At 39.3% G+C, this 11726-nt stretch overlaps 5 protein-coding genes across 11 annotated transcripts; 2 read left to right on the plus strand and 3 right to left on the minus strand.

Annotated features, from left to right (window-relative positions):
• Positions 1-43: 43 nt before the first annotated feature.
• On the minus strand, positions 44-1436 carry eIF3i (eukaryotic translation initiation factor 3 subunit i). Its single transcript, XM_065305708.1, has 3 exons — positions 1282-1436; positions 600-1127; positions 44-541 (listed from the first exon to the last, which is right to left on the minus strand). Exons 1-3 carry the CDS (start codon positions 1282-1284, stop codon positions 92-94), a joined length of 981 nt encoding a protein of 326 aa, XP_065161780.1. The 5' UTR covers positions 1285-1436; the 3' UTR covers positions 44-91.
• A 49-nt stretch (positions 1437-1485) lies between these two features.
• On the plus strand, positions 1486-4201 carry alpha-Man-Ib (alpha-Mannosidase class I b). The gene is made up of 6 exons (XM_065305706.1): positions 1486-1786; positions 1907-2417; positions 2484-2821; positions 2878-3062; positions 3119-3410; positions 3479-4201. The coding sequence occupies exons 1-6, from the start codon at positions 1703-1705 to the stop codon at positions 3836-3838; spliced, it is 1770 nt and encodes a 589-aa protein (XP_065161778.1). The 5' UTR covers positions 1486-1702; the 3' UTR covers positions 3839-4201.
• Positions 4045-7467, minus strand: LOC135794429 (uncharacterized). Of its 7 annotated transcripts, none has more exons than XM_065305715.1 (3): positions 7192-7467; positions 5344-5493; positions 4045-5139 (listed from the first exon to the last, which is right to left on the minus strand). In XM_065305715.1, exons 2-3 carry the CDS (start codon positions 5400-5402, stop codon positions 4680-4682), a joined length of 519 nt encoding a protein of 172 aa, XP_065161787.1. In that variant the 5' UTR covers positions 5403-5493; positions 7192-7467; the 3' UTR covers positions 4045-4679. The 7 variants fall into 7 exon arrangements, with proteins under 7 accessions (XP_065161787.1, XP_065161788.1, XP_065161789.1 ...); XM_065305716.1 differs by lacking the exon at positions 7192-7467 and adding an exon at positions 7025-7185; XM_065305717.1 differs by lacking the exon at positions 7192-7467 and adding an exon at positions 6726-6862.
• A 929-nt stretch (positions 7468-8396) lies between these two features.
• Positions 8397-9472, minus strand: LOC135794428 (NADH dehydrogenase [ubiquinone] 1 alpha subcomplex assembly factor 3). The gene is made up of 3 exons (XM_065305712.1): positions 9140-9472; positions 8897-9076; positions 8397-8838 (listed from the first exon to the last, which is right to left on the minus strand). The coding sequence occupies exons 1-3, from the start codon at positions 9235-9237 to the stop codon at positions 8484-8486; spliced, it is 633 nt and encodes a 210-aa protein (XP_065161784.1). The 5' UTR covers positions 9238-9472; the 3' UTR covers positions 8397-8483.
• Positions 9473-9538: 66 nt separating this feature from the next.
• Positions 9539-11721, plus strand: elgi (E3 ubiquitin-protein ligase NRDP1 elgi). The gene is made up of 5 exons (XM_065305709.1): positions 9539-10013; positions 10116-10258; positions 10318-10606; positions 10665-10820; positions 10882-11721. Exons 1-5 carry the CDS (start codon positions 9924-9926, stop codon positions 11149-11151), a joined length of 948 nt encoding a protein of 315 aa, XP_065161781.1. The 5' UTR covers positions 9539-9923; the 3' UTR covers positions 11152-11721.
• Positions 11722-11726: the final 5 nt, after the last annotated feature.

Consider the following 11726-nt stretch of genomic DNA (forward strand, 5'->3'; position numbering starts at 1 on the left):
TTTTGGGTTGCATACAAGTAAGGAGTGAGGTAAAAAATTCATCTTCGTTATCAAAACCGTTTTATTCATCATCGCCTCTTGTAATTACAATTTAATAATCAAACGCGTAATCAAAGTAAGACGCATCAAAATTATGTAAACGAACGTAACCATCTTCACCACCAGAACTGTAGCTTTTACCATCCGGATGAAAAGCGACGCTGTTAATCGGTCCGAAATGTCCCTTCACGCGTCCAAACTCCTCCTCAAATACCAAATGGAAGAATCGCGAATCGAATTTACCAACACGCGACGATGTAGTGGTTACATCCATAGCATCCTGTCCACCACCCAAAACAACATGATCGTGGATCGGAGAAATAGCGGCTGAATTGACCGGCCGTTCGGTTTTGAACGTCTTCAAGAGCATCAAACTTTCAGAATCAAATAATTTTGCGGTGTGATCTTTAGAGGCGGTGATGAACATGGTAGCATCCTTGTTCATCTGCATGTCATTAATGAGACCCGTGTGTTCCTTGGTAGAGTTTAAATGATGACCCATCTAAAAACAAAACAAAGAATTTTAATCTTTGATAAATAAAAAAATAAAATTAATTTACCTTCAAATCCCACTGATTAAGTTCACCACTTTCATGACCAGTCAGAAGTGTTTCATCCAAATTGCCCCACAATAATGAAGCAACCCTCCCATCCTTGATTGGAATCCTCATGATGGGATCAGCATGTGAAATATCATCATCTACAGTCCTAGTGTCAATGATGAAGATCTCACAATTGTGCTTCATGGCTTTATCTGTTGAGTATGCAGCCATGTTTCCTGAATAACTGAAGTTGCATGTTCTCACAGAGGAGTTGGTTGCAATACAACCAATTTCCTTGCCAGTTTGGCAATCCCAAAGTCTCAGGGTGTTATCACCACCACCAGACATGAAATTCTTAGTCATCCAATCAATATCCAAACACCAGACTGCTCCCTGATGGCCATTGAAGGAGCCAAGTCTTTCTCCATTCAGTGAATACCAAACATTTGGTTTGTTATCCTTGGAACATGAGAAAAGCAAATCTCCTTCGCGATTGTACTTAATCTGCATAATAGCACGCTCGTGCCCGTGCAACATAAGCGGTTTCTAAGGAAAAATAAATTGTTTTTAGTAACATCTAATAGAAAAACATGTTCATTTTTAGGTTAAGTTTGAATGTGCGCATATTACACATCAAATAAACAATTGCACAAATTGTACAAGTAATAAACAATTGTTAAATGTAAAAAATAATACGTACCATGATGAATTAATACTTTTGGTCCGGTTTTAACGTGAAAATCTGTTGTATTTGTGGGTTTTTTGGAGGAACAGAATGCTGTCCTCTTGGTTTGACAACTGTCAAAAGAATGCGCACTGTCAAACATTCAAGAACGGCCAATGATATCTCGGAGGTTAGGTACGGTGTTTTTTCATCTGATTGCCAGCTCTGACTGTCAGTGTCACTCAGTCGAATCGAATACTCGTTGTTGAATCTCGAATGTTGAATGCTTGTCAATGGACCGAAACGGTGATAGAGGCGATGCGGCTGTGATTCGAGGGTAATTACATCTAATTACTCGCGAATTAGCTTTCGATATCGCGGATCTAGTTGGGCGGAGCGGAGTATGTTTAGTTTTAAGTCGTGATTTGCTGCTGGCCGTCCAGTGACCAACACGAAAATGCATCGAAGTGATCATATCGCTCTCAGCTTGCCAGCGAATGATGCTGGTGGCGAAAAACGAAGAAACAGATCTTTCTGGAGGGTAAGCAATGAATTAAAGAGGCAGATATACTTAGAAAAACAACATCTGATTAGTTTTTTGTTTTATTTTGTTCTTTATAAATCTTTTGCTCTATGTACTACAATTTTGTAAATATTTCAGATATGGAATCAATTATCGAGATTTCAACGCAACGCAATTTATATCCTGCTTACATTCTGCTTCTTTGGCATGCTGTATTTGACCACAGCAGATACTGAAACTATTGCTGAAGTGCCAACAGCAGGACCACTCATAAGCGCGATAAAGCGCGACATAGGAAATTCTCCCTCAAATAATAATAACAATAATAATAATCTACACCATCCTAATGATATTGTTGAAGAAAATGTAAATCTCAACCTGGAAGAATCTCACGTTCTAGAAGAGCCGAAAGGCATTCGGGACACACCGCAAACTATACTCAAAACGAAAATAACTTTCAGTAAACATCAAACTGAGAGGCAGAAAGCAGTTGTGCAAGCATTCCAGCATGCCTGGAAAGGGTACAAACGATTCGCATGGGGACATGACAATCTCAAACCAATCTCAGAGGGATACCATGAGTGGTTTGGTGTGGGGCTGACTATTGTTGACTCTTTAGATACCATGGTTATTATGGGTCTTGATAAAGGTATGATTTCACCTTAAATTCTCAAAATATAACCTTGAATAACTTTAAAATTATTTTTTATTGTAGAATTGGAGGAGTCGCGTGAATGGGTCGAAAAACATCTGAGTTTCGACGTGAATCGCGATGTTAATCTCTTCGAAATTACAATTCGTGTATTAGGTGGCCTCCTGAGTGCTTATCACATGACAGGCGATGAGCTCTATCTCAATAAAGCGGTTGATTTGGGTGATCGCCTTCTCACTTGTTTCGAATCCGTGTCGGGCGTGCCATTTTCCGATGTCAATTTGTTTACGCGTAAAGCGCATGCGCCAAAATGGTCACCCGACAGCAGCACCTCTGAGGTGACCACTATTCAACTGGAGTTCAGAGATTTGAGCCGGTGTACTGGCAATCCAAAATATGAGGTTTGATGCATGACTATCGCAAGTTAATTTGTAGTAAAACAATGTTGTTTTTTTAGCGAGTGGTAGCAGACGTGTCGCAGCATGTACACAATCTCGATAAAAAAGATGGCCTTGTACCTATCTTTATCAACGCCAACACAGGTTCGTTTTCATTCGCGACAATTACTCTAGGCGCTCGCGGTGATTCATACTACGAGTATTTATTAAAACAATGGATTCAGACTGGAAAAACAATAGATTAGTAAGTATAGTATTTTTTTATTTAACCTCAATTTATTGCTATAACTATTTGTTTAGTTTAAAAGAGGATTACATCGAGGCTATTCACGGTGTGGAGAAACATCTTGTCAAACGTACAGTTCCGAATGGTTTCTTATTTATTGGCGAGCTTTTAGCCGGTGGAAAAGAATTCAAACCTAAAATGGATCATCTTACTTGTTATCTACCCGGTACGCTTGCTCTGGGTGTGCACAACGGGTTGTCTGCCGACCACATGCGCCTTGCGGAAGATTTACTCACCACTTGTTATCAGACATATGCTCAACAACCCACATTCCTTGCACCTGAGATTACCTATTTTAATATTCAGGTTAGAAAACTTTTTGTCATCTTAAAATTGCATCATTAACCTAACTTAACCAATTTTTAATTATTCAGGGAGAAAACTCGAACGATATGTACGTCAAAACCAATGACGCACATAATCTGCTTCGGCCCGAATTTCTCGAGAGTCTTTTCTACATGTATCAACTCACTGGAAACTCGACGTACCAAGACTGGGGCTGGCAGATCTTCGAAGGCTTCCAGAAGTACACGAAGGTCGCCAACGGATACACGTCCATCGGCAATGTTCGCAGCGTGACGAACGTGCGACCGAAAGATATGATGGAGTCGTTCTTCCTCAGCGAGACGCTCAAGTATCTTTACTTGCTGTTTGCCGATGATCCCAAGCTGTTGGACATTGACAAGTTTGTCATTAATTCGGAAGCGCATCCGTTGCCCGTGTACAAGTCGTGATTCGTCAACGACACAGCAGCGCGCACGCGCGGAAGCATCATCTAGTCGTATACAAACACACAAACAATACTATTTACATGAGATTATTACTGCGCATGCGTAGTAACTTGCCAGTACCATAAGGATTTAGTAATTCTCGAGACTTTTTTCTTGTTAGTAATATTTTGAAATCGTGGGATCAATCATGGTGAGTTAAACAGTTCACATTTGATACAGAGTGTTTTTGCATCACTCATCCGATTTTATTATATAAAAATAGTTTCACCACATTCCACATTTCTCTCTACTCACTCACACATACTCAGACAGAAAAATGTACACACACACGCTGCCAGTAAAGAATAGAGCCAGAGAGTAAACTCAGTAGATGTTTTGCCAGGCGCATACTTAAATGTTAAGTATGCTTAATGATTAAATGTTAAGCGTATCTGAACAATTTTCGTAGATGGCAGTGTTGCCAATTGACGAAATGAAACGTTGCCAACATTCGAGTGCACAAATTGTTCGTAGTCGGCCATTTTGAGATTTTTAAGCGAATAATTGTTCTCGGCAGCACTGCGCATGTTTCTAGAAAATATACAAAACCACACGCACGTTCGAAGGTTTAACCTAAAAAAATATTTGTTTTTTGTACATACATGGCATTCGAAATGTTTTAAAACGGAATGTTATAGTGTTTAGATGGCGCCAATTACTTAGATAAAATCGTAGCATTAAACGAAATAATAGATAAATAACAACGCGTTGTGCGCGCCGGAAGACACGCCATCTTGCGTATTCTGCACACATGCGACCATAGGCGCTTAAATTATATCAATTTCCGGTGCCATCTTGAACGGGGTTATGTAATGACGCACTCGCAGCATTGCATCGTATAGTAGAGGCAATTGACCGTGCAGCTTTCCTCTTCCACTTCATCATCTTTCGCGTCGAGCGGCAGCATGAATGCCGTCTCCAGCTTGCTACCCCCGTTTAATTTTGTATCACCACCACCGCCGCCTTTATCTTCTTTGAAGTCCCGCTTGTCGTCTTTGCGCTCTTCGGGCTTGTAGCCTGGATTAGCATCGGGCGCCGACATGTCCACATCATCCTTTTCCTTCTCCTTGGCGTCTTTCTCTTTGAGATCGTCGGTTTCTTTTTCGGGAATGGGTTTTGCGATGTTTTGATCGATAGCGATCGCCTGTGATTCCTGACGTGCGGAAACATAACTCGTTGTTGGCGGTGGGGTTGATCGGCCGGGAGCAGGATATGAGAATTCTTTGTTATCGGCCGTCGGGGATGAATCACTAGCCATTATTGAACTGAAAAATACAAGTAACTTATAAAACAAATCGAAAAACGAGTTTAATTCTATGTTTTGTGTATTTTAACATAAAATTTAAAAACAAAGCAACAAGTACAAAAATCCAACACAGTGCATAAGAGTACATTGGGTTGCATACATCAAACGCGTGTCAGCAAACAAGAATTGTTTCAATTTGCATCATTCGCGGACGGTAACTCACCTCATCATCATGACAAAGCCGTTATTTTTAAGATATTTACTGGTGCCCACTTTAGACATGTCTGCAGAGATGACCCGAACGCGTACTTTTTTACAACAATCAAAGCGCACAACTATCACCCATGTTTACGCCAGTGGCACCAAAACGCACCTAGAACGCCAAACTATAATTTCACTAACTGAACCACACAAATTGGAAAATGACACCGCACACGCGCAAAACCACAAGAACATACCAAGCCACACGGAACTTTACTGAGCAAGGAAGTGATCTAATGTAAAGGCATACCAAGTACGTGAAGTATTCGAAGCATAGCTTGAATCACATGCAAGATGAAATGATTCATTGCCATTCTACTGTTAATTATAAAGTGCTAATATATTATGTTAATAGTAGCGCGGCGATACCTGTAGTACTCGTTGAGATACGGAAAACTCTCCGAGTTGAAGAACGGCAACATTTTCGCGCTGAAACTTTGCACCGCTCGAATAATGACAAGTTCATCGAGCTTTCGGGAAAGGAACGCCATGTTCTTCATTGTTTCATAGCGCTGTGCCATCGTCTTGCAATAACAAGCTCAACGCCGGTGTAAAATCACGTGTAAAATAAGGTAAAACACTTTTAAATTGGTTTAAATATCGCGGAAAAGGTCACAACGTCATTTTTTCAAGTGACAAATTTGAAATTTGTAGTCATTTCAGTCAAAGCAAAAGTGCGCTATTCAAAAATTTGCCAAAACCAAGTTTTCTGCAGTTTTGATATAATTTTAGAAGAAATAAGCCATATTTATGTTAATTTTAATACAATAATCTATTAAACATCAATCTTTTGTTGGAAATTTTAAGACGACAGCGTTTTTGTAATTAAAACAAAATTTATTTATGAAAAAACTGTTTTTCAAGTCAAACTTAAAAAAAACGCATGAAATAATGCATTTTCTCATAAAGTTCAATGAGAGTATGGCTGCAATTAATTATTTAGATGCTTCATAGAACTATGATGTAATCTAAATAGATTTGTTTAAATATTTACGTTTGGTAAGTGATCGCATGCTGATACTTCCCATGAATGTGCACATTTTACGCAAATTAATCATAATAAACTGCCCAGCGCGCAGAGTCGCATACATTTCGCTTGATTGACTGTAATAAAACGCCGTGCAAGGTTATCATAGATATAAAAAATGACGAAAATGACATACAACCGAGAATAATCCATTGAAATGCTTTTGCTTTTGTATCCATATGCTTTCCATGACCAATAAGATCAACGATTAAAGTTTAAGCAATTGTTCGACCACAAATAGTGGACAAGTAGGTCAGTTAGCGTTGTCAATTGTTTTATTAGTGATTAAACAGCGAAAAGCATTAAATTCAACTCACGCAGTGTGGAAATATCATCAAGAAAACAAAGCACGAAACTGTTGTTAACAAACAAAGGACGAAATTGTAATGTTTAAGTTGCGTGGGTGGACTACCAGTCAGGTTTTCTCAACTTCAACTCGCGCACGCTCTCTACCTTGATTGCATCCATGCAACAAATTCAAAAAGCTCCGCATACATCTTGCATTCCTCCTCCTCCACCACCACCACCACCAACACCACCAGTAAAGTTAAACCTTAGAACATCCTCCACCTTGCGCGCACACACTGCACACCTTCTCCCAACACCTGAACATCACCTGAATATCACACTTCACACATTCCAGAACACCGAGCGCCGAGAACAATAGTACACGCACGTCAGCCACACCACATATACTCGGACACTACACGATTTATATGTATGAATATATGCGATTTGTAGGTAGGATTAAGTTGGTTGAGTTGAGTGTTGTTGGTAGCTTACTGTCTGGATGTGGAATCGACGTGCCGATGGTAATGCTTCGCCTTGGTGTGCTTGTGGCCGCGGCCTGGCAACCAGAGGACGCGCAGACCTCGCGAACGCTTGCTTTTTCCTGCCACTTTGACGAGTTTACGCAGCGAGTGTCGAAATCGAATAGCGCGCCCGCCACCACAGCGCGCTCACGACTCAACGAGGTGCTTCGAGCGACTACGAACGCGGAATACGAATGCGGAATGCTTCGTATGCAACTGGAGCTCGCGCCGGGCTGGAGATGGAGGCTAGCAATAACGGGTTTGAAAGCGGCAAACCACGGCAAACATTGCTGAGCGAGTTGAAAGCGAGTCCGTGCTCGTGACTCAGAACTCGAGTGGAAGCGTAAACTCTATGGTAAACTTATTCTACGCACAAGTCGCGAGAGTCGCGAGCTAGGCTGCGGTGTGGTGATAAAAGGTAAGTCACGATTTATTGATGAATACATGCAGTGTAAAGTGATATGCATCTGCGTCAACTGCATTTACAAAATTAAATGTACGCCATTTTTATTTTGTTCTGCTAAAGTTGCTGTAATTTGATATTTTCATTGTTTAAACATGTTTAAACAATGGCTTCCATCTGAACTCTTGGTTGCATATGTATTAAATAGCATCTAAAGTTGGGCTAGAGCAACGACATCTGTATAAATCAACGTTACTATTGCGTCCATTTTGCGCATGCGTATTGATGACACGCCATGAATATGCCAAATAGAAAAAAAAATTGTTTTGTTGTTTAAATAAATAGCTGAAACTTAACTTTTAATTTTGCACGTGTACGATTTTGTGCGTATTGCACTCCCATGCTACTGGAGCTACTCGCTTACTCGGCGAAAGAAGAGACCATCGACCTTGGTCGCCTTGGTCGAGCTCATTGTACACTGCATTCTCACGCATACATTCAATCTGGTGTTCGATGTATTTCGATGTAATCGAACTTTCGTCCAGTCGGGTCACAACATGGTCACTAAGCGTCAGTGGTCCCAGCTACTGTTTATTTATATCAGCAATTCCTTCGCCATTAACGTCGTTAAAAGCAATTCGATCACTTGGTAGCACAACTGGTTAAACTTCTGCGATTCAAATTTAAAATATGAAATATTTACAACTAAAGAGTTAATTGAACTTAAACGATTATTTCAACATTTAACAAATTTCACAGTAATTTAAAACACATTTAAACGACAAACAAATTTATTTACACAAACAGGTCTATTATCACTTGTAATATAATTAATTTCAATATTAATTAAATTACATACATTAAAACTTAAGCGGTTCTTCAATTTCATAAATATTCTGATATCTCAACTTGGTTTGCGCGATGTCATCGTCAGTCGGAATTAGCGTTTTCGGCGGTATCATCGCCCCCACAGCGAAACGGCCCTCAGAATTTAGAAAGTTAAACGTGGCGCAAGCCTGTTCCGTAGGGAGAATCTCCATACTTAGTTTTAATTTGCGGCTCAAGGGTATTAATGTTCTATACACACATGAGTCTTGAATTCTATCGCCTATCCCAACTACAAGAATATCTACTTTCGGTTCGAGAATCGTGAACATTGCAAGTGAGTCTTCATTGATGTCTTCAACAGATGCCACATCCCATGATAATACAGATCTGGAAAATAAATAAAATGATAATAACATTAAGGTTGAATATAATGTATGCTATTTACCTAGGAAATATTAACATTGGGCCAAGAACAGTCATATCATTGTTCAATCGGAATCCAACTTGGCTTACTCCATTGATCATTATACCTAAATCAGCTTCATTATTAAGAATATGAACAGTTGTCTTGCCTTCCCCTTCATAGGTACTTGTTCCTTTATAAGGCATTGATTTATGAATATTTCTAAAACATTAAATACATTTTTAAATGAATTATGAAATGTTTAAAGGTTAAAATGAATTTTACCGAATAATTGTGGAGTTTCCAAATGTTTGTTGGGTATTATTGGTGAGATTCTTGTACAGGTGTGTTGTGCACTGTAAAAATCTTCGATTTATCCACATTTTTATTAATGTTTTTGAAATTTTCGTGTACTTCAATAAAGTTCAATTCAATCTTAGGTTATATTTTGAATCGCACGTCCTGCTTGACTTCTGTGTTTTTTACCTTTGACAATTACAACAGGATTGTAATTATTTTGAATTTTAATTTGTTTTTTATATGTTTTAAGTTTTACTATAAAAATATGAATTAAAAAACGTGGCGTGCACTTATTTTGAATGTTTTAGTAAATCATTTGTAAGCTGATAAATTTTAAGTTAGACTCTGTCCTACAAATTCTACATTGTTGCCATTGGTTGCCATTTGCCATGAGTATTATTGTTGTCTGGTCGAGTCATTTCGCACGGTACGTGCATCACGCGATGAAACATCGTTTAAAATTTGCAAATATTTTGATTCATCATTAAAACATCTAAATTTCCATTCGCAGTCGTGCGTGAAGTGTCCGCTAGTTCTGTTTCGTCCTATGTCTAGCTATGCATTGTGAATCCTGCGAGTGTTGTGATGTATGACGTGCAGGTCAGCGAGGCCAGTGCACGCGAAGAAAGCGAAGAAAGGGTATTGTGCGTTATCCATCTTCCAATCAGACATTTTGTGACATCTCGGGCAGTCCAAGACACCGTACGTTAGGTATTTTTAGATCTGTCGCGCATCTCGGTCGAGCAATGCACACGCCGACGACGAGATAATGGGCTACGACCTGAATCGCTTTCAAGGCGACGTCGACGAGGAGCTCGTCTGCGCGATCTGCAATGGTGTACTCGAGGATCCGCTCCAGGTAAACAAAAGACTTTCAATAACAAACAAAGAGAAAACAAAACGCAAAGTGTTTTAGCGTTATTCCTTTGTTTTATTTCCTAATTTATGATTATTCATTCAGGCACCAAACTGTGAGCATGCATTCTGTAAGAATTGCATCCAGGAATGGATCTCCAGACAACCCACATGTCCTGTAGACAGGCAACATATCACCAGTGGACAACTACGACCGGTTCCTCGTATACTAAGAAATTTACTTTCAAGGTACGTTGTTTTAAATCAGTTATTAATTGGAGTTAATTTTGTTTTGTTATCATTTTTAGACTTTCCATTAATTGTGATAATGCTCAACATGGCTGTACTTCAATGTTAAAACTAGACACATTAGCGAGACATCTAGAAGAATGCGAATTCAATCCAAAGCGGCCGCTGCCGTGCGAATCCGGCTGCGGGCTTATAGTGCCGAAGGACGAACTCAAAGACCACAACTGCATCAAAGACCTCAGGGGCTTAGTGCTGCAACAACAACAAAAACTGATGGAGTTTCAGCAGGATTTGACTGAACAAAGAATTAATACTAATGAGTTAAAGAAAGAATTACAACTACTTAAGGTGAGAGACAATTCTTATTAATAAATAACACAATAAATAAATAAATTGGGTACTTTAGGACTTTATGAGAGCTATGAAGATTTCAAATCCGACAATGCGCGCAATTGCTGACGCAATGGAAAGAGATGAAGTCGTAAGATGGAGTAATACTCTAACTAGAGCGAGGGTAACACGTTGGGGTGGCATGATATCAACCCCAGATGAAAGATTACAGGTAACAATAACATAAACAAGTTGTTTTTGACTTGGTTAAAAAATGCATAAAAATTTTATAGCGAATGATCAAAAGAGTTCTAAGTGAAATTGGATGCCCCTCGCACATTATCGATGATCTAATGGAGAACTGCCACGAGCGTCGTTGGCCGCCCGGCCTCTGCGCGCTTGAAACTCGCCAAAATAACCGCCGCCAGTATGAAAACTACGTGTGCAAGCGGGTGCCTGGTAAGCAGGCGGTGCTGGTGCTCGCTTGCGACAATGCGCACATGAGCGAGGACATGATGGTCGAGCCTGGCCTTGTGATGATTTTCGCGCACGGCATCGAATAAGAAACAAATTCGATGCGCGATTCTTTCTACATTTGTTTTACAAGGTTTACGTTTACACACGTTTTACATTTATAAACCCTGATTGACGTCTTTGTCATTAAAAAAGATTAGTTTTACTCCACCTCGCACGTTTAAGTTGATAGGTATTTTTTCGTTGGAGATCTCACGATTGCAAATCCGAATTTTTGCCGATTTTGAGCATACTAGTCACTTTAAATTTAAAGAAAACGAAATTTTTAAACTAAACCGCCTAGATGTTTCTTGTTTATTTTGTGAATCTGAAGAATTTCGTTTGTATTAAATTCGGATTGCTTTTAATTGTATTCGTTCTTCCCTTAATTTAATTAAGCTAAGTGTTACTCACCTAAATGTAGGTTGTGACGGCTAAGAAAAGTGGAATCTTTTGAGTTGTGGGCATTTATGTTTGTTCTGTTACACTGCCAAAAAAAGAATGCTAATATTAACAACTTTTAACGGTTTTAGACCAATTGTATTATATCGTCAAGATAAGAATGAAAAACGTGAAAATCTTTGCATGGAATGAAATGTAAGTTGTAAAATAATTGAAAAGTTGT

The sequence above is a fragment of the Atheta coriaria genome, unplaced genomic scaffold, assembly GCF_025399875.1.
Source record: "Atheta coriaria isolate IRGN ID8LTWV9N9 unplaced genomic scaffold, Caltech_Dcor_3.1 hic_scaffold_6_pilon, whole genome shotgun sequence".
NCBI classification, from domain to species: Eukaryota; Metazoa; Arthropoda; class Insecta; order Coleoptera; family Staphylinidae; genus Dalotia; species Dalotia coriaria.